General features: G+C 34.4%; 7 protein-coding genes across 7 annotated transcripts, besides 6 other annotated features; 4 read left to right on the plus strand and 3 right to left on the minus strand.

Annotated features, from left to right (window-relative positions):
• Window positions 1-1,291: 1,291 nt before the first annotated feature.
• Window positions 1,292-1,314: a mobile genetic element.
• A 660-nt stretch (window positions 1,315-1,974) lies between these two features.
• Window positions 1,975-3,423: a mobile genetic element.
• Window positions 2,233-3,423, minus strand: TVAGG3_0624980 (MULE transposase domain-containing protein; the record flags this gene model as incomplete). Its single annotated transcript, XM_001307623.2, has 1 exon — window positions 2,233-3,423. A coding segment is annotated over one exon (1,191 nt), but the record flags the coding sequence as incomplete, so codon positions are not given.
• Window positions 3,424-4,155: 732 nt separating this feature from the next.
• Window positions 4,156-4,316: a mobile genetic element.
• Window positions 4,317-4,555: 239 nt separating this feature from the next.
• Window positions 4,556-4,578: a mobile genetic element.
• A 22-nt stretch (window positions 4,579-4,600) lies between these two features.
• TVAGG3_0625010 (RING finger ubiquitin ligase family) lies at window positions 4,601-6,193 on the plus strand (the record flags this gene model as incomplete). The annotated part of the gene is made up of 1 exon (XM_001307624.1): window positions 4,873-6,045. One exon carries the CDS (start codon window positions 4,873-4,875, stop codon window positions 6,043-6,045), a length of 1,173 nt encoding a protein of 390 aa, XP_001307625.1.
• A 352-nt stretch (window positions 6,194-6,545) lies between these two features.
• Window positions 6,546-7,358, minus strand: TVAGG3_0625020 (small GTPase superfamily, Arf family; the record flags this gene model as incomplete). Its single annotated transcript, XM_001307625.1, has 1 exon — window positions 6,600-7,121. One exon carries the CDS (start codon window positions 7,119-7,121, stop codon window positions 6,600-6,602), a length of 522 nt encoding a protein of 173 aa, XP_001307626.1.
• Window positions 7,359-7,997: 639 nt separating this feature from the next.
• Window positions 7,998-8,030: a mobile genetic element.
• Window positions 7,999-8,218: a mobile genetic element.
• Window positions 8,219-9,257: 1,039 nt separating this feature from the next.
• On the plus strand, window positions 9,258-9,602 carry TVAGG3_0625050 (uncharacterized protein; the record flags this gene model as incomplete). Its single annotated transcript, XM_001307626.1, has 1 exon — window positions 9,258-9,602. The coding sequence occupies one exon, from the start codon at window positions 9,258-9,260 to the stop codon at window positions 9,600-9,602; it is 345 nt and encodes a 114-aa protein (XP_001307627.1).
• Window positions 9,603-9,749: 147 nt separating this feature from the next.
• On the minus strand, window positions 9,750-10,478 carry TVAGG3_0625060 (proteasome assembly; the record flags this gene model as incomplete). Its single annotated transcript, XM_001307627.1, has 1 exon — window positions 9,750-10,478. The coding sequence occupies one exon, from the start codon at window positions 10,476-10,478 to the stop codon at window positions 9,750-9,752; it is 729 nt and encodes a 242-aa protein (XP_001307628.1).
• A 487-nt stretch (window positions 10,479-10,965) lies between these two features.
• Window positions 10,966-14,929, plus strand: TVAGG3_0625070 (uncharacterized protein; the record flags this gene model as incomplete). Its single annotated transcript, XM_001307628.1, has 1 exon — window positions 11,102-13,831. One exon carries the CDS (start codon window positions 11,102-11,104, stop codon window positions 13,829-13,831), a length of 2,730 nt encoding a protein of 909 aa, XP_001307629.1.
• A 253-nt stretch (window positions 14,930-15,182) lies between these two features.
• Window positions 15,183-21,996, plus strand: TVAGG3_0625080 (protein serine/threonine kinase protein; the record flags this gene model as incomplete). The annotated part of the gene is made up of 1 exon (XM_001307629.2): window positions 15,183-21,974. One exon carries the CDS (start codon window positions 15,183-15,185, stop codon window positions 21,972-21,974), a length of 6,792 nt encoding a protein of 2,263 aa, XP_001307630.2.
• Between the last annotated feature and the right edge of the window lie 203 nt (window positions 21,997-22,199).

Genomic DNA, 22,199 nt, shown 5'->3' on the forward strand with positions numbered 1-22,199 from the left:
ATCCGCTTGTATTTTTGTCCTTATTGACCCTATAAGTTGGGCTGCTTTAGCGTTGGCTTGGCATCTAACCAGTCATTATTAGCTTTTATATATTCTGCGCTTTCATTGCCTTTTGCATGGCTGCGTCGTTATTTTACTTTCTTGTGCTAAGTTTTCATACTGTACGGTTTGGTTTTGCAACTGTAAAAGTTTTTCTGCCTTTACATTTGCTTCAACTTCTTTTTTATACTCATCGCTATCCATATATGTCTTCATGGCTTTTTTGTTTTATCTCTTCATCTTTCAGTACTTTATATTGAGTAGTATGGTTTTTCAAATTTATAACATCTTGTTCCATTTTTGCTACTTCTGCTGCTTTTTCTGACACTTTTTTCGCATATTCCTCTGTACTTAGTTCTTTCAGTTGTTCTTCTTTCTTCTTTTCTCTACGTTTAACTCATTTAGTTTCTTTGTGTGTCTGTCATATTCTAGTTTCTTTTCATTTTCATTTATTTGTTTCTGTATGTCTATTTTGACTTTTTGACATCTGTTATTTGATTTTTGAGTGAACTCAATTCATTTGACTTTGAGGGTTATAAGCTGTTCGTCTGCAGCTCCACCAAGCCTGCCATTTTCGCTAAAAGTGCCGCTCTTAACTCCACTCTGTGCACCAATAACTCGGTTTAAAAGCATAGGGTTGCTTGACATTTGTTGCAACATAGTGGGTCATTCATCATTTGTTTGTTGCAACTGTTGTTGTGTGTCAGTTTTACTATTGGATGTTTCAATGCTCTCTTCCTCTTACGTATATTCTTACGTAGCTTACGTGGCATTTTAAGTGAAGTTAAAAAGCAGTTTTTGACAGATGTTTATATGACACTTTTTGTTCAGCACAAAAAACTACTCGGTCAAAGTGTTGTCATTTTGTAAATAACCGTCCTATCTCATTCTATAAGGGGGGAAAGGCTTCTCAAAGTATACTTCCTTGGAACGCCTGTAACTTTTCCTGTAGCGACGATAGACCCTTACTTGTCCGGACAAAGTTATACTAAACATCTTCAGGGCTAGAGGGCACGAAGTGCCTGGAGGCCCCACTACCTTTTTTTTTTTTAATTAGTTCCTTAAAATTCATATTGAATATATTTCATCCTATTAATTCATAATTGTAAAAGTGTGATTTTTTCTAAACCTCGTTATTTCTACGTATTTCCCTGACACAAATGGTTAATTGGTTCTACAGATTTGTTTTATATGGGAAAGAGCTGCAAAATTATCAAAAAATCTTGAATTTGGATACGCAACGATCAATTTCGGGGCGGCGACAAATTTGCCCAGCCAGTAAAGTATTCAATTGTTTTTTTTTGCTTTTTTTTAAAGCTTCTTAACTTAAATCATGGAATGTCTCAAAGACAAAAGTAGCATACAGCATGTAAAGCTAAAGAAAGATAATCATAATTAATACCTTAATTTTTAATATTACGCATTTTTAGGTGCAAAATTTAAAAACATTCTAATACAATAGAGCAGTTTCCAAAAGTAGCATACAGCATGCAAAGCTAAAGAAAGATAATCATAATTAATACCTTAATTTTTAATATTACGCATTTTTAGGTGCAAAATTTAAAAACATTCTAATACAATAGAGCAGTTTCCAAAAGTAGCATACAGCATGTAAAGCTAAAGAAAGATAATCATAATTAATACCTTAATTTTTAATATTACGCATTTTAGGTGCAAAATTTAAAAACATTCTAATACAATAGAGCAGTTTCCAAAAGTAGCATACAGCATGCAAAGCTAAAGAAAGATAATCATAATTAATACCTTTAAAGTTTAAAATCTTGATTTTTTTAAAATCAAATATTTATAACTTTAATACATACAGCTTAAACCTTATACTTGTTTTCTCTTGTGAGAAAGCAATCTTACAAAGCTAACAATCCTAAAAAATAAAGAATTAAAATTTAATAATTTAATCTCAAATTAAAATCAAAATTAAATAAAATGAGTTCTTTGTAATAATACTTTCAAGGTAGGATATATTTTAGTGGGATCTATTGAGTCATCACTAACAGCATTGAGCAATCTATTGAGCATTGAAATACTCTCGATTTTTCTTTGTCTTTTTACATCAATTTCTGCGTTAGTTGCTTTTTCCATGATCCTAATAACACGGTCATCTGCTGGATTTTGATCAATTTTGAGTTTGATAACGAAAGATGGTATCACTTTTGTATAAATTTCTATAATAACATCATCAATTCTGAGATTTTTTCGATCAGGAAAATAGTCATGTTTGAGTGTTCTAAAATGAGCTTCGGCAATATTGTTAGTTGCGTCGCCTTCACGCCTGTCACGAGCAATCCATCTTGATATGTTGTAACGCCATTGTCTGTTAAAGTATTGAGATGCTGTTGGATCTGTGTCGAGCAACTCCAGAACTTGATCATAGGCAGCATTTGCTTCTTCCTCATGTTCTGCATCTAATTTGAAGACTAAATCCTTCATCAAATTATAGAATTGTTCAAATTTTTCTTGAGAAGAAAACTTATTTGATTTGCGAAGAATTGCACGAAGAACATGTACTCCGCACCAAAGTATTTGAGCTTGTGGAATGCTTTCTTCTATTGCTTGAGCTATCTGTGGAGCACAGTCCATGCTAATGTATTCTGGCTCAATTGTTACCCATCTGAGATAGGCGCACACGCAAACTTGAATGTTTTGATAAGTGTCTGGTTGACAAAAGAAATATAAAAAAGGGAAAATGTGAAAATCTTTGATTTTGCCAGTAAATGCATACAATGGAATGTTTGATCGCAACAATTTATAGGTGCTGTCTATATGAAATGTCTTGATACTATGCACATAAGCTTTGCCTTCAAAAGGCGCGTAATAGAAACACATATTATTGTCTGAGACTTCAAATGCAATGAGATCATCTGGAGATTCTTCTTGTACTGTCTGAACAAAGATTTGCAATGACACAACATCGTCAGGAGAATATCTAGTTTGAAGAGCATGTATTCTCTCTGCAAATCGTTTGATTGCACGTGGTTTTTGAGCGTACATCTCTGGAATGGACGGACCTGTAAGAGGAATTTCAAGATCTTTGAATGCATTTGGCTGTGCTATCGCTCTTTGATTGTCATCTGTTTGGAAGTAATGTTCTAAATATTTGCGATAAAAGACAGACGAATATTGACTTTTGTCATTTGGGGCGGAATGATCATGTTCTTCAACTATTTTGATTAGTTTGTATTTATTTTGATCCAAGATTGCAACATTAAAATGTGCAGGACATTTTGGATATTTGCAGTGGAATGAAATCTGAGATCTTTCTTTTCTGACACGTTCACCATATCCATACTGTGCTTGTATTTCTTGTTTAACTCCAAATTTACAAAGATCCATAACAGTAAAGATAGTTTCTTCTTCTAATTCCATTTGAAATTGGAATGAAAATTAAAAATTCAGAAATTTGAATAGATTTGGTCTGTAATTAAATGAGAATAGCAGTTTGTTCGTCATTGTTTGAGGCAAGAGTATTATAGGAATATTATATGATGGATTTGAGTTGCATATAAAGAGTGCAAAAGGATAAAGAGAGAAATTTTGTTAGATTAAATTATTAAATTTTAATTCTTTATTTTTTAGGATTGTTAGCTTTGTAAGATTGCTTTCTCACAAGAGAAAACAAGTATAAGGTTTAAGCTGTATGTATTAAAGTTATAAATATTTGATTTTAAAAAAATCAAGATTTTAAACTTTAAAGGTATTAATTATGATTATCTTTCTTTAGCTTTGCATGCTGTATGCTACTTTTGGAAACTGCTCTATTGTATTAGAATGTTTTTAAATTTTGCACCTAAAATGCGTAATATTAAAAATTAAGGTATTAATTATGATTATCTTTCTTTAGCTTTACATGCTGTATGCTACTTTTGGAAACTGCTCTATTGTATTAGAATGTTTTTAAATTTTGCACCTAAAAATGCGTAATATTAAAAATTAAGGTATTAATTATGATTATCTTTCTTTAGCTTTACATGCTGTATGCTACTTTTGTCTTTGAGACATTCCATGATTTAAGTTAAGAAGCTTTAAAAAAAAAGCAAAAAAAATGTAATAAAATAAAAAAATTTTTAGTATCGATAATCTGAAATATGTTGTTTACTTAAACCGCGAGCGAAGCGAGGGGCTTAGTTTCGTACAATCTTTTTTCGAATCTGTTCTTTTCGTCAGCCGCGAGCGAAGCGAGCGGCTTAGTTTCGTAATTTCGTACAATCTTTTTTCGAATCTGTTCTTTTCGTCAGCCGCGAGCGAAGCGAGTGGCTTAGTTTCGTAATTTCATACAATTATTTTTCGAATTTGTTCTTTTTGTCAACCGCGAGCGAAGCGAGTGGCTTTTTATTTTTAAAAATTTTTTTTCTTTCTTACTTTTTTTCCCTTACTTACAAATTTGATAGTAACTTACCAAATCTCTCTATCATATAATAATAAATTAATCCATTTTTTGTTTCAAATCTGACACTTTACATTTCTGGCATGTAAACATGTCACTTTTCACTTCACCTCACTGGGCAAGTTTGTGCCCCCCTCATCAATTTCAAAGTATCGCTAAAAATGTTTCTATTTACATCGGTATGCTTCATTTATGAGAATTTGACATTTTATCCCGGTAATTGGACTGCAACAGGTGTCAGCAGATACAACCGTACCATTAATTCCACTGGTAGATTCAAAATGATTTTTGATCAACCTCAAATAGTCAATAATTTCAACGTCACACAAGCATATGCAGCATTTTACAATTCAACAGAAGTAAAATTTATCGGATCAAACCATACTTATGTTTTATTTAATTTCGAAAATGAGTCAAATTTCCTATTTCACATGGATTTTCCACTTCCTGTTTCTCTTGAAACATATGTGAACGAAATAAACAATACCATAGTTAAATATAACATGACACGCCCATTAAATGTCACACAATTAAAAATTAATATCGATAAAACATATGAATCTTTACCAGATTACTATCATTCCAGATTCTTTGTTCTAGACTTCATACAAGAAACAAACCAAACCCACGAATTCGCAATCAATCAATCTGTAGTCGGACATATAATCAGCGAAAATCCAAATATAACAATATCGTTTGTTGGAAGTAGATTCAACATTATGAAGTATGCTATCGAAGGCAGGATCTTTGGTGTCGTCGCTGGCATTTCTGCAGTTTTTATTTCCTACGCGTGGTACTCATTGACCAGAAACTTTGTTACAGATGTTAACTTGCTTCAACTATCTATGCCATCCATAATTCTTAATGTCGGCTGTGATTTTGGCTACTCTTTACTAGTTTTAGAAATTGGATTAGCGAATTACGACTTCTTATCAGAATGTTTAGTTACATTTATATGTTTAATCATTGTTTACTTCACATTCCAGATGAGAATGATGGCTCTTTTGCTTAAATCCAATGGAACATTCGAGAATGGCTGGGAGACAGTTCATATTAAGTTCTTTACACAAGTCACAGTTCTTATGTCAGTCTCTGCCTTTGCAGTTTCACTTGCATTCCACTTCCCAATGGTTACTTTACCTTACATTTATTCATATTTCATACCTCAGATCTATTATTCGGCCAAACATATATCCTCGAAGAAGAAGGACAAGTGGTTCGTTATTCTATCTACAATTGGAAGGCTCATCCCACTTTGGTACTTCACTTTATATCCAAGTAATATAAATGGAGGAACTTCACTTCCAATTTGTGTCACTTTTACGATATATTCAGTTTTACAAGCTGTGATTGTTTTACTTCAGAATAAGTTTGGTGGCGCGTTCTTCCTTCCTAAGAGCTCAAGACCTAAGATATTCGATTACACCAGTGTTCACGTAGAGCCAGGAACAGAATGCTCCATTTGCATGACTGAAATTCATGAAGGAGATGAAACAATGACAACTCCTTGCCAGCACTCGTTCCATAAGGAGTGTCTGTCCAGATGGATGGAAGAAAAGCTCGTTTGTCCAATGTGCAGAGCACAGTTGCCTCCAAATATTTAATCTGAATCATTATATAGTTGATTTTGTCAAACTCAATTTCATTTTGCTCGCGTTCTTACTCTCAAAAAAATTGAGATTTTGCACACGAAAATTATGAATTAGAGTTTAATTTCATTGTTTTATAAATTGTTATTTTCTTTTTGCCAAACTATACACCATTTAATGCAACTGCAACATACCTGAGTAAGCTCTTTATGTGTTTGATTTCGTTACTCAATAATTTTCTTTAAGTATGTCACTTTTCAATACTCTCATGAGAAGAAAATGCTCTCAAGCGATCCAAGCTCGGATTTTTTTGAACAAATGGTAATTAAGTGAACAGTAAAATACTAAATACCTTCTGTATTATGAGAGTATTTTTGTTATGTAAAAAGATTATTGATAGCAAAGGGACAATTTGAGCAGAAATAGAAATATTTCTCGGTGATAATTTGACAGAAGTGTTTTGACTATGTTGGAAGAATCTGAATAAATTTGATTTGACAAGATGAATAGTATCGATAAAAATTTGAGCGTAAAAACAAATACATTTAACAACAAAACAAAAACAGAGTTCATGGGTGTGGAATTTGTCCCATGAGCCAATAAAAACCTTCTAAAACTCCTTTTCCGATTTTTGGATCGCAAGGTTGAATCTGATAGTTTAGGCCGCGATTATTTAATTCTAATTTCGCTTCTATTATATGTTTTACGTTATTAGGATCAGAGTCCCAAATTTTGTTGCAATAAATAAGAATTGGTAAGTGTCGAACATCTGGCCTTGCTAAGGATTGAGTCATATACTGGAGAATCAAATCTAAATCATTGAGATTTAAACCATCAATAACAAAAATTATGCCCGAAGCTATAGAATAATATCTTGACCAATATGCTACATCTCTGCCTGATACATCCCAAATCTCTACGCGTTGGTCTTGGTACACGGCATTCGTAATTTGCACGCCTAATGTTGGATGTGAAACGCGAAATGCGCTATGTTCTATATATGATGCAATTGTAGTCTTGCCTGAATCGCATAGACCAAGAAATAACAAAGCATTAGAATGAGGTTTGCAACAACTATTGAAGCAACCCATCAAATATATATTTTTGAATAAAAAAACGATTATCGCATAAAAAATTTTCTACAATTTTGTCAAATTCCTCAAATTTATGCTTCGAAATATGATTGAACGCAATCAGCTCATTGTATTTATCCGATTTTTATTCTCAATTTTTTCCTAACCGCTCCCAAGATTTTGTAAACTTTTTTATCAAGTTTTAAATACTTCTATTCACGCAAATAAATCTCGATACATATTTTTCAAATATTTCCACACAAAATAAATTTTGGTGATTTTCATATCATTTTGGGAGTATTATTCATTTTAAAAAGAATGCAGTTAATAATAACGAAATGATGCATACATTTGGCAATTTGTTTTATTTGGAAGTACTTCCTTTTTATGTAATTTCGTAATTTCTATAATTTATCTTCCGACACATTAGTATATTAACCGAAATCAATGTAATAAAACAATGGAATCATTATAACATTAATAATTTTAATCGATATTGAATCAAATATTGATTAAATTTAAAATTAATTAACTATATTAGAGAGCCTATCTAGTATATATTAGGTTGCTACTCAAAACATACAGAATTACTTTTTGTTTTCCATTGGCAAAATTATTTATATTCATAATTTTAATGATTTCTAATAATAGTCATGTACAATAATCTTCCACAATCTGCATTTGTAATATACATCAGATTTTAATGATATATTTAAAGCATATACCTGGTTTACTTCAATTCAAATAAAAAATTTGAGCAATCGAATCATATACTGCTACTTGTAATTAAATGTCTGATTATGTATATATTTTTTGACGTAACTGCTCTAACTGTTAAAGTTTGATTACGTTCTTGTGAGATCATTATGAATTGTTAATATAGGGGTTGTGTCTTTAAGGGTGCACTTACCACTTTTTGACATGCTCTCACAGTATCAATATATCGTTATTGTGATTGCAAAAAAGTATAACATAAATATAAGGTACTAAGTATTGATTTAAAATAGCTTCTCCCCGAACAAAGTTAATGACTTTTTACCTTAGAAAATTTGAATAAAAAACTAGAATGTCAAAATAATTGAGAGGATGTCAGAAAGTGGTAAGTGCACCCTTAATTCCCCTAAATTAGAAAAAAATTTTTCAATGCATTTTCTTCTTTTTATGACCTACAAGAAAACATTCCACTTAAATGAGCCTGATTCAGTTTCAGTTATGCCTCCTTTTGGCGCTGTAAGTGGAGCTTCTTTTAATATTACTCTTCTTAACCATTCCACAAATTCATTTTTTGTAGGTCTCATGAATCACACGAAATATGCCGCAAATTGGAATTTTTCCTTTGATTACAAAAGTTTGTGCACAATTTCTTCAAATACATTAACGCTATATAGTCAAGTAATTAATAATTCCAACGAAAAAACATGGACGAAAACGATTTCGGAAGCAGGAACATATGCTCCTATAGTAGTGGCATGTCAGACAAATAATATTGATACCTACGTCTACGCAGAATTTTATAATATTAAAACATTTCTCGACACATCATTTGGGCATTGTTATATTTTTGCTTTTGTATATGGGTGTGTCACTGTTTTGCTATTTGGTATCATTATTTTTGCAATTAATTGTAATCATAACGTTAAATTGAAGATTCATATAATATTGATATCTACATGTGTTCTATCTTTCCTTAACTTATGCGTTGATACAGCAATTAAAGTATATCTTGATAAATTTGGATTTGCTCCCATATTATTCAAAGCAATCAACTTAACTTTATCAGCGCTGTTTATTACCAACCTGAATGTATCAACATTTATGATTGCAGCTGGCTGGAGTATTGACACAAATTATTATAATGTTTGGAGATTAGTTTTTGTTATACTTCTCTCACCTTTTACGCACTCATTTGTGTACTATAGACAATTCTATGGTGTTAACGAGTTCATTGTACTTCCATTTTTCATCCAATTTCTCGCTCTTTACTTAGTTTTTTGGTTGATTATACAACAATTACATTCAAACGAGATAAAGCTTATGTCATATGAATTTTTGATCGAAACCCTAGGATATAAACCATCATCAACAATAGTTTCCAAAAAAATAATCCGTTCGTATGCTTTTCTCATTCTAGTCATGCTTTTCATGATATTCAAAATGTCTTCTATTGTTGTGTTTTACTTTGTGCATGTTTCGGACTGGATTTCTTCCTTGATTTATTTTATTTTAGATCATGGCTTTTTGACTGCTTTGATTTTCTTATCGATTCCTTACAATACTTCATTAAAAGTATTCAAGATGTTCTTTGATGATAAATATGCTTATCAAGATTGCGAAAGAAAATTCTTGGATCCAATGAAATTTGTAGATGCTCCATTAAGAGACTGGAATGAGCATGAAGAAATCTTACTCATTCCACCTATCTTGCAGAAACTCCTTTACACTGCAACTGATTTTGAGATACAACAAAATGACGAGCCATTGCTTGTTTCTAATATATAATATCTTTCTCTGTTTGTAATAAATTATTATTTATATGCTTAAACTATAGTTTTTCATGATTTTGGTAAAAAATATAAACAAATAGCAAAAAAATTGCTTATTTTAATAACAATACACACAAACAAATACGATTTATAAAACAACATTTCATTTTTTCTTTGCCTTTCTTCTCTTTTTCAAGTTCATTTCTTCCATTTCCTTTCCAGCCTGATGAGATTGCAAAGCTAGCATTAGTTCTTGAGTTAAAGCAGGATCTACATTGGAAATGGCCTTTAGTTCTAATCGTGCATTTTTTTCACCGGGACCGAGGTCCGATTTAAGTATTGCGTCGCTAATAACTAATGGATCGCCAGAATCGATTGGCAAATTAATAAATATTGATTTTGGAGAAACTGATTTAGCTAATTTTTCTAAAAGCGGGACGTTCGGAACATTATTTCCGAATGTAAGAATATGTAAATCTGCTGATTCTTTTTTACACTTTTGAGCGATGATTTGTGAATTATTTTCGTTAATATCATTAGGACCTCCGACAAAGCATAAAATACTTTTGGAACATTTATGCTCAATGAAATGAAATGCTATAAGCGCTTGTTTAATGGATGTTTCTAATCTGAGATTGCCGCCGCATGAAATTTGAGAAATAACTGGTAAAATTTTCGATGATGAAGAAACAAGGGAAACTCTTATTCCGAATTCCTTTGATCCTGCCGTATAAACAGCCACTTGAGAATTAGAATTTAAGGAAAAAATATATGTTGCAAGTTGATTCACAGCTTTCCTTTGAGCTTCTATTCTAGTTGGAAAAAAATCTCCGTTTATCGAAGTACTAGAGTTATCTATAATCATTACAATGGACCTAGGATCGCTAGACATATTTTTAATATTTGAAAAGGGGGAACAACAATTCAATGAAAATCCAACGTCACAAGATTTTATTCGGCCAAATGAGTCATATTCGATTTCAGATGGGAAAAGGACTTAAGAAGACACATAACAATCATTGATGCAAGGAAATAGGAAGATTACCTCTCTCTAAATCATGATTTGCAAATCTTTAAATATCTTTTAGAAATTATTTCCTTTATAGTTAAAAACGCATTGCACGGTAATAATTAATTTGAAGTTGTGTATTCGATTATTTTAAATTTATCGTAGTGCCATATAAATATAAACTATTCCGATTAATATCAATTATAGAATTTTAATATATTGGCTGCATATCATAAGTTGTCATACACGTTAGTAGCTAGAGATTTGAGTATTAGCATATTCAACAATGGAAACAAATCTCTGTCTCTGAATTTGAAATTTTTACACAAATAAAATTTCTACTACCACTTTTCTGCATAAAATCTAAATCCTATTCGTAGTGAAGCGGTCAATAGACGATCTTAAATTTTATTGAAATTTGAATTGAAATAAAATTTATAGGGTCCGAGTCAGGTTTTTAAAGGGACTCTGTAAAATCTATGCAACAGGAAGCACTTTCAAATGATATGAAAGGGAAATCTGGACAAAGAAAAGGGCTTCCATTAACCGCATCTGAACCAAATAATGATAAAAGTTCAACCAAAAAAGCTGAAAAAATAGAAAAAAATAATACACCTAGCTCTGACTCTGACCAGCCTACTCATGGAACAAAAACCAATGTATCAGCCCATAAATCTCATTCCAAAAATAATAGATCCCATTCTCCTCCCGCAATATCAAAAGTCAAATATAAAGAGGAAAAAGCTGATGAATCTCAAACTTCCAAGAAATGCAACGATAGAAAGTCAACAGATGATGCATCATCTTCAATTAATTATTTAGATTCGAATTCAAAACAAAATAAAAGTCGACGTGAAAAGCCTCTGAGAATACAATCTTCACCACAAATTGGAGAAATTTCTAAAAGTCAAATCCAATATTCAAGACTTCGTAATTTTAGTTATGATTTTAGTGATTCTGAGTCTTCTGTTGCTGAAGTCATACCACCTTCTCCCAAAAACGCTCGTATTAGAGAAAATAGCAGTAGTGAATTGATTAAACTCTCAAAGAAAAATCAAAAATTTGATATAAGTGATTCTGAACCTCTTAATGCAATGCGAGATTCACTTTGTTCACCTGATACTAAATCCAAAGCCAGTGATCTCGATACTCCATCACCAAAACCAGAAGAATCTAAAAATCAAATTTCTTTAGCGGCGGCTTCCAGAGAAAAATATCAAAATCAAGACTCTAAAAAGACGAAGTTTGCTAATAAGCCAACTCAATCGCTAAATTCAAAAGTCGATATGAGCGATTCTGATACATCTGTCGCTGTTTTCATTCCTCCATCAAAAATGCAACGGCCTAATACTGTTTACCTTGATAAAACTCCATCTTCCATCAAAATTTCGAAGAATGAGGACAGTGATCTAGATACTTCTGTTGCTGAGCAGAATCCTCCATCCATAACTCAAAGGTCTAGGTCGCTGATAGGAGAAAAGCCAACGAATGCTGATTTAAACAAGAGCGATTTATCTGATTTAGATACATCAGTAGCAGAACAGATTCCAGCATCAAAGATGCAAAGGCCGAAGACAACAGTGTTCAGTCAACCTCCAATTCTTAGCAAATACGGAAAATACAACGATAGTGACTCGGATACTTCAGTTGCTGAACAAATTCCTCCATCAAAAATGCAAAGACCGAAAACAACAACATTTGAGAAGGCTCCTGTTTCAATTAGCAACAAAAAAGTCATTATAAGTGATTCTGATACTTCATTTACTGAGAAAAAGCCTCAAACGGCGCAATCTCGTGCTCCTACAAAGAGTAATATTGTTGATTCGAGCGATTCTGACTCTGTTGCCATTCAAATTCCTGCATCAAAAATGAAAAGACCGAAAACAACAACATTTGAGAAGGCTCCTGTTTCAATTAGCAACAAAAAAGTCATTATAAGTGATTCTGATACTTCATTTACTGAGAAAAAGCCTCAAACGGCGCAATCTCGTGCTCCTGCAAAGAGTAATATTGTTGATTCGAGCGATTCTGACTCTGTTGCCATTCAAATTCCTGCATCAAAAATGAAAAGACCGCAAACAACATATTATGCGAAATCTCCAATCAATATAAACAATAAGAATAGTTTCACAAGTGATTCGGATACATCTGTTGCTGAACAAATCCCTCCTTCTCAGATTCAAAAGACAAACAATAAAAAAGAAACTTCTGAATACTCTGATACATCTGTGGCCGTGCAAATACCTTCTTCAAAGATGTCCAGACCAAAGACATTGGTTATTCCTCATCCTCCAGTTAAATTGAAAAAAGAGAAAAATGGAAACAGCGAATCCGACTCAGAAGATCGAAATCCTCCTAAGAAGACAAAGCCTGCTCCAAATGTAGCCAACAGAAAGCAGATTATGTCTGTCCAATTCCCTCAAAATCACTCTTTTAACTGGAGTGACTCAGATTCATCTGTTGCAGAGGTTATTCCTCCTGACGAACTCAGGGCAGAGAAGATCGCTTATTTAAAGGCTCATCCTGAGGCTAATTTCGAAATTTCACCGTCATCTCAAATTTCTGAATGGAGTTCATATGACAAGTTGAAGTCTTTGGACACCAGTGAACACGATTCATCTAAAAAAGAGACGCTGCACCAAAAATTCCAAAAAGTTGACTTAGACGTGAAAAAATCCTCTAAAAAGATCGAAAAGAGCGAATCAGAGCCTTCATTACCTGCTCAATCATCAATTAGACCCTCTAAATCAGAGGTAAGTGACTCCTCTTCTGTTGCAATCAGAATTCTTCCAAGTCCGACTGAATTTGAGTCAAAACCAGACACTGAGCCATCGAAGTTATCAAATGGTGCTTTACCTGATGAAACCAAAAATTCATCTAATTCTTATGTTTCAGACAATGATCATTCATATAACTCAGCTTCCTCATTGATTGAGAACAAGGTGACAAAGAAGAAATCTCAGAAAAGAAAGGAATCAAGTAGCAATAATTCATCTGATGGTAAAGATAAGAAGAAAGCAAAAGAAGAACCTAAATCCACTGAACAAAAAGAATCTTCTTCGCCAAATTCAAAAGGAAATCCAAAAGACTCCCCTAAAAACAAAGAAAAAGCGAAGAAAGAAGAAAGTGATAGTGAATACTACAGCTACTCTTACAATTACTACAGCTATTATTCGTCCAGTGACACTTCGACGACAAAGGAAGAAAAAAGTAAGAAATCTTCAAAGAAAAAGTAAAATCTATCAAAGGAATTCTTATCAACTAAATCAGATGAAACTGCATAGATTGGAATTGGAAAAATTATTTTAATTAATTATCCATTTGTTTGTTTAAATTAAAAATATATTACATATAGTTTTGTGTTATTTAAAAACTCCCAAAAACAATCATTTTTATTCTAAAATAAATAAAAATTTCAAACAAAATTGGTTAAATCGTCTGGGAATGCAGGCGATGGGCATACCCAGCATATTAATGGCTTTTCTCCGCATATCTCTCGTAACGTATCTATAGTTGGCTTTTTCTCAACTTCAACTTTTTTATAAACTGATATTTGTGTTTCACCATTGGCTGTAAATGATAATGTTGCACAAAATGTAGGTAATTTAAAATTGAACTAATGATTAGAGGAATTAAATTGGACTTCTTTAAATGAAAGAAATTTGGAACAAAAAACATTGTTATGAAACTGGAAAGACAATAAAGTGATCCATACAAAAGCATCAGTATAAATTGTTTGTGATTCCTTTTTCCAATCCAATTTGTGACCCAACCGCATATATGGTCTCCTCTAACAACAAATAAGCCTGATGATTTTGAAAAAGAAGCGTATGGACATCTATTATTTTCAGCAAAATTAAATTGCTCCTTTCTCAAAGCTATTCCAGGATAAAGCTCATCTGGTGTATATTTAGTCTTCTGTCTTACAATCCAATCATATGGCAAATATCCAGGATCCATACACATTGCCATAAAATATGAAATCATAAATAGTATGAAAAATATATACACAAAAACGCAAGAAGATATTAATCCAGTAAGAGATAGTTTGGGTAATACTATTAATGAGTAAACTAAAACATTAAACAAAATTATTAGTGTAACAAATGGAGGCATCAAACAATCTATTTCCCAGTATCTGCAATATGTTCTATATGTAGGAATTAATCTTGCCAAAGGGCAGCATCCTAAAAATCGGATCTTTTCCCATTTCGTATCTTCAGGAAGATTAGTTGTATTTGAATTAATATCTAACTTGGGTTCACCATGGCTTTCTAATGCAGTTTCTTGTTCGCTTTTATCAATTTTGCTCGCATCGTTTTCCAAGGATGACGAATTCATCCATAAAAAAGTAAAGATAAAATAAAAAGTATGCATCAACCTAGTCAAAAACCGACATTTAACATTCATTTGATGGAGGAAAACTGTAGGAAATTTGTAACGTCGTGGCAAAAATTGAAGAAAAAAAATTTTATATTCAACGAAAAGCTAATGATGAGCATATCTATTGAACGGCAATATTTTCTGCTGCAAATTGAATTTCTCTGGAAATGAAGTGTCAAAAATATGAAAATGTCACCTTTTTCAATGCTTATGAACCAAATTAGTGATATTTTTGCTATAGTCGATTCAGATCAAAATCTGGACTACAATACATGGAAGACTAGAAGGAAAAATATCATTAATTCGATAGGTCCATTGATTTTTAATCTTTCTGAAAATGAATTAATTTCAACATTCGCTTCTTGGGAGAAATCCATTCATAATGCGTCTAACACGGATAAACAAAGGATACAAATGAATCTACTGATGGCTTTTTCGATTTTAAGCCATTTTCAAGATAATTATGATCATATTAAGCGATTGATGAATTACGCCACGAATTTACTTTCCAGTAAGGTCATGGATGTTGCCAATGCAGCTTCGAAGACTCTTTACTGGATTGCGATAGAATTAACAGACAGCGGATTATTGTTCAGAGATACAATATCCAACGTCTTCGAATGGTTGGAGACAAAACCCAAGCTTGCAATAAACGCACTCGAAGTCTTAAAACGCACTAGAAAATTTAATATTAGTTACGTAATCAACACAGTTATAAAGAAATTCAAAACTATATTCCAGTATGCAATCAGTGAGGATCCATCAATACGAATTTTGGCAGCACAAGTGATTTCGTATCAAATTCAGGCTTTGGATTCACAAACAACTCAAAAATTCGTGTTAACTCCTTATTCTACATGCATGAATTATATACTACAAAACAAAACACCTCAAACGCAGGGTCCGCTAAGGATCATTCGTGCAATTATACCATTATATCCTCACTTCTTTTTACAGAACTACAAAGTCTTTGTAAAGGCGTTAATTGACTTAGCATCGAACAGCTGTGATGATCTTTCACTCGAAGCTCTTTACGCAGCTTTAGAAATTGCAAAAACTAATATTCTTCATTATACTGATAATCATATAACAAATCTATTCTCCGCGTTATGTACAAAATGTCTGAAGAGTAATCAGATGACTCCTTTCTTCAAAATTTTAGATATTTATATCAGATTTTTCCGGCCTCACAAATTGGTTCCTTACCTTGTTGACTTCGTGTACAGAACTCTCATGATGCCAAATCTCAAAAAATTAACCCCAAATGGCTTGTTTATTCTCTCAACAATTTTTGAAATTTTCCCTGATGCAAAAATACGGCCAGAAGCGCTGAAAGACGTCTACCCATGCGACAACTTCATCAAGTGCATAAAAATGAAGATGTCACTCCTCAACCAAATCCGTCCTTACTTAATTTCGATATTAAAAAAAGGTTTGTCGCCAAAAGCGCCGGAATCGTCAATCATCATGTCACTCAAACTTATACAAGCATTTCCTCTTAATTTACTTGAAAAAAAATCAAAATTACTGTCAGATATTCAGCCTTTGATGGAATGCACTCAGGAATCAATAAAAATAGAACTACTTAAAGCATTCGCAACTATACAAACTTCTGACTCCCTTTCAATAATTTTAAATTTCGCATTATACGATCCTTGCGAAGAAGTAAGATTTTCTTCGATAAAAGCGCTTGAACCAACTGAGGAATTGTCTTTCTACAAAAATATACTTCTTTCTTTGAACGATCCATCGTTTAACGTGAGAAGAGAAGCTCTGAAATTAGTTTCCGGTTTGTCTGAGTTTAATCCTTTTGACATTAATCCAACATTAATAGATTACGTCAGGTTCGTCATCACTGCGATGAAATCTATATCAGATGTAAGGTTATCGAGTCAATACGCCTCATTACTTCCAATTGTAGCGGAAAAGATGTCAAATAATTTAATTTCGCTTGTTCCAAGCATAATTTCCCTATGTTTGGGCTTCCTTTGCCATGATTCAAAAACAGATGATATTCAAACTGTACAAAGTGATGATTTTAGGGATCCACAAAATATAACAGCTGATTTAGAAAAGTTTAAGAAGTCGGAACCTAAGAGATATCGAGTTTATACTATAATTAATTCAAAATACTTTGATTTACGTGACGCGTACCTTCTAGATACCCTTGCAATCCTTGGTCAATTAGTTGAGCCGTACATGCAGCGTGTTCTTTTGGCTTTCCATCATATTTTCATTTCGAGGCAATCTTCAGAACTCCTTGAGAAGGCCATTAACTCACTAGCCAAACTTGCATCGAGCATATCAACTGGATTAAACATCAGACTTTACTGTCCGCAGATCATAACTGCTTTGATGAAGTTATTATCTGCCAGAAAAGGTAAAAAAGTATCAATTGCCATTCTTAAATTGCTTGGAACAGCATGTGATATCAGTAACCTTCCAAATGACCACTTAGAAGAGAATTCCCAGACAAATTCTTCGTTAAATATGAAACATCCTGGATATTTCACTAATTTCACTCTTTCCCATCTCGTTCCTTGTTTCGACCAGCCATCAATGCCAGTTTTCGAAGCTGTGGCCATGATTTTCGATTCCACGCCTGTTTCTGCTTCATTTGCAGTAAAAATCATCCCGGCTTTCATTAGCGGCATAGAAAATGCAGTTGACAGCAGGTCCAGAGATATTCTGTTCACCCAACTGAACTGGATTACGAGTCAATGCCCCAGAGAAACAATAATTTTGCTTCCTCTGCTGGCAGAGACGGCCAAGAGCTACATAAATCTCGTTGCCTGCATGGAGATGTGCATCACGTTGAGCTACAACCTCATTGGAACCTTCACTGAAAGTGCGAAAAAATTATATTTCCCTGCTCTCAAAATGATTGAAAGCGCAAGCGACGAATTATATCTTAAAGAGCTCCTGACGTTTATCTGCTATGTGATTATCTTCCAGAATCAGCCATTCGAGCTATTTATACAAACAATTGAATTATTACTTCCTCAGAAGGTCCAACCTTTCTTTATCAAGCGAGTTTGCAATGCTCTGACCTTACTTATACAGAACTGTGAGCTAACAATGTACCAATCACGCATTGCTCTGATTATATCTCAATTATTTAAGTACGCAACGAACAAAAGCGACGTGATTGAGATATGTTATACCTCAGCGGCCTATTTGGGAACGCCATTGACCATGCTAGAGTTCTGGCAAATAACATACGGAATCAAATTAGAGAATATCAACGTATTGAGGTCATTACTGAGCAGTCAAAGTACAATAGATCCGAAATTATGCGACTTCATCCCTCAAATGAAGCCTGTTTCTCCCAAAGTTGTTTTGGATATTCCTTCAATCACCGAAATTTCTGATATTTTCACCGGTCTAAACATCCCAGATGACTTAAATATCAGCAAATGGCTGGATGAGCTATGCGAACGAGTGATCCAGTACTCTCCAAGCCCTGCAATCAGAGCCTGCAAAGTTGTTGTCAGTCTAAACAACAATTTCAGGATCCAACTATTTCCAATTGCCTTCTTTTCATGCTGGCTGAAGGCGGATAAGACACAAAGAGAGGCTTTCTCCTCAATTGTGAACCATATCATAACTCATTGCGCCCAAATCGACCCATTCTTCTCCAAAATAGCCGAAATCCTTGATAGAGCCAATGAACCATTGCTAATTTCAGACAGAAACATTGCAAAGTGCTGCGATTCCAGACCATTAAAGTTATATTTCACGCAAAGGTTGTATCGCGACAACATGAAGGATCCGCAGATTGTAGACCTATTGATGCAGCTCAACACATCGATGGGAAGGCTCTCCAGTGCTCGCGGACTCTTAGTTGACGCGAAAGAGACATTGGCTGCGGAATCAGCAGGAAAATGGTCCGAAATGCTTGGAAAATGGGACAACGCCTTGGAAATCTACAAGAAAGATGACGAAAACAATCCTAACTTGATCACTGTCTACTCCAACCTCGAACAGTGGAAGAACATCATCAGTTTCGAACCTCTTTTCGAGAACATGTCGAGAGATGACCAGCAGAAGTTCGCTGCTCACTTTGCACTCGCTTTCTTCCAAGTCGGAGAACTCAACAGAGCTGAGAAATACATGACTTTTTTCCCACCTGAATTAACAATGAACCAAATCTTCTTCCAAGCAGTTTTCTACACAAGGACACAAAAACTCGACTTGGCTGAGCAGTCAATCAACAAAGGACTCATCAATTTAGCTCAAGACAATGCTGCCTACTCATCTGGTGATGCGTACAGGGTCCACGAGAACATTGCATACGCTCATGCCTTTGTTGAGTTGCAGGAAGTGATTGACACAAAGCGAAATTCGAAGAAAATCACTGCAGAAATTGCTGATTCGATTTGGTCCAAACGATTGACTGGATTCAAGAGGGATTCCGATGGCTGGATCAAGCTGATAAGAGTCAGGTCACTGGTCAGTCTTCAAGAGCAGTACACTCCTGTTTATTTGAAACTTATTTCAGTTCTGAGGAAGGAAAGATGTTGGAAACTGATTGACACATATTTCGACAGGTTCTTTTCTGGCAGCATTTTGCCTGAAGTGGAATTCGCTCAGTCCAAAATACTGTGGGCAAGAGGAAGAAGACAAGAAGCTATTGATAACTTGAGATACCTTTTCGAGATACTCCAAATGAAAGATGAAACAAATTTCCTAAAAACAATTGAAAAAATTAAAATTACAAAAGTGACATCAATTTTGAATTCATTTTTCAGTTTGAATTTAATTGATGCCGATCTTTCCAAGGAGATCAAGTCACTGTTACCACATGATACAATCAAAGGCAGCCTCAAGAATGTCATCAAATCGTTGCCAAATGAGTTACAATACAAAATATTGTTGACAATTTCCCAAAAATATCCAACAAAAGTTTTAAACATGTGCAAGGAATCATTTAGACTAAACAAACTTACGAACCAGTTCAGAGCTAATGTCAACAGATTACTTGCTACTTACATCTCATTCAATGATGATTTGAGCTTCGAATCGATGAAAGAAGTTCTCCTTTTGTTCGAAATTTCGAAGGAAGAGTCGAATTCAGATTACAGAACATGGCTCGGATGGGCCTACACGAACTCCAGATTGATAAACATCAACCCAGAGGAGAAAGACAAGTACTCGTACAACGCTGTCACTGGTTTCTTGAAGGCAACGCAGCTGACAACGAAAGGAACTTTGGAATACTTGTGTCAGATGTTTTCTATCTTCTTCCAAATGACGAATTCTTCTCTCATTAATTCTGATCTGCTCGAGAAATTGAGGTCTTTGCCACCACAGGACATAAACCAGATAATACCACAGATAACTGTCCAAATAAACCACAAGGATGAGTTCATAAGAAACGCTGTTCATGAGATATTAAAGAACTTCGGAGAGATACATTTCCAAGCTCTGTTTTATCCCCTGAAACTCTACGAAAACTGCCAAAACCAAGAAAAAGCGATGATTGCGAAATCTCTGATACAAAAGATCTCCAAAAACCACGAAGAAGAATACGCAGACGCAGAGCTCTTCGTGGACGGATTGCTGAGATCTGCAAGTTCATGGTTCGAAGAGTGGCTGATGTCAATTGATTTGGCGAGTAGAGCTGACCACGAACACAACAAAGCGAAAATGGAGTCAATTTTACAGAGACAGTTTGTAAAGTACCAAAATCCGAAATGCGATTTCGATAAGTGGTTTGTGAAACTACATGATCAGTTGATACAGCAGGCGAAATCTTGTTTCGTGCAGAACACTCCTGAATCTAGAAAGATGATGTGGGATATATTCAAACACATATTCAAGCAACTGACAGAGAGAGTGAAAAAGCTTGATTTAGTTTTACTTCCAAAAGTATCAGAAAACTTGGCAATGAAAGTTGGCTTCAAGATCGTTATCCCAGGTACATATTCATTCACTCACCCAGCGCCTCTCCTCAAGAGAATCGAGCCGGCACTCCAAGTTCTAAGCACACAACAACACCCAAGATGTGTATTAATGGTTGATGAAAAAGGTGACAAAGTGAAGTTCCTCCTCAAAGGAAATGAAGATTTACGGTTAGATCAACGTGTTATGCAATTCTTTGTTCTTATCAACTCACTACTCAACAACAGCAGACAGAAGCGAGAGATTCCTGCCCAGATAGCGCAATACGCGATCATTCCATTAGCTCCGACCGCTGGATTGATTTCCTGGGTCACTGGAGCAGACACTTTGCACCAAATGATATGCGACATGAGAGTCACGAAAGGAATAGAGCTCAGCGCAGAGATGGAGGTCATATCCAAAACAGTCGGCTCAGTCTACCAGTACCTCAACAAAGTGCAGCTCCTCGAGCAGTTCTACGAAATCTCGAAGTACTGCCCAGCAACAGAAGTCAGAGATTGCCTCTGGATGAGGTCTCCAAACGCCGCGGCCTGGCTTGGCAGAAACAGGAATTTCACAATAACAAACGCGTTGATGTCAATGGTTGGATACATCATTGGTTTGGGCGACAGGCATCCCTCAAACATAATGGTCCAAAGAGACACAGGAAGAGTGATTCACATAGATTTCGGAGACTCTTTCGAAACAGCGGTTACTCGGCCAAATTTCCCTGAAAAAGTGCCGTTTAGATTGACAAGGATGATTGTCTGCGCCTTCGACAACGGCTCTGTTGAAGGAATGTTCAGGAGCGCTTGCGAGGACGTCATGTGGATGCTGAGAGACAACATGAGCCCGATTGTCGCTCAGTTGGAGATTTTCATCCACGAACCTTTGGACGAAGAAAATTTCAGCTCTTCGAACAAAGCGAACTCTAGGCAGATCATAGACAGAGTCATATCCAAGCTCAATGGAAGGGATTCACTGTACGAGGACGCAGCCATTGATGGAGAGCCAGAGCTTTCAGTTGAAGAACACGTTGACTCCCTGATCAGAATTGCAGCTGACCCTGCAAGGTATATAACGCATTACGGCGGCTGGTGTCCATTCTGGTAACCAGTCATTTTTTGTTTTTTATTATATATTTTTTTGTTTATTATATTTATTGAAAAAAAAATCTTTAAAAAAATCCTTTGTTTTTGTTTAAAATGATAAGCACTTTTTACTAATTATTGTTTTAATGATTGGAAAAAGGAATCCTCATTGAATTATGAATAATTTGAATTTCGAAATATGAAATCTAATTGTGAATATCTGTTAAGAAATATTGATAGAGATATT

The sequence above is a fragment of the Trichomonas vaginalis genome, chromosome III (genome assembly GCF_026262505.1).
Source record: "Trichomonas vaginalis G3 chromosome III, whole genome shotgun sequence".
NCBI lineage: Eukaryota > Parabasalia > Trichomonadida > Trichomonadidae > Trichomonas > Trichomonas vaginalis.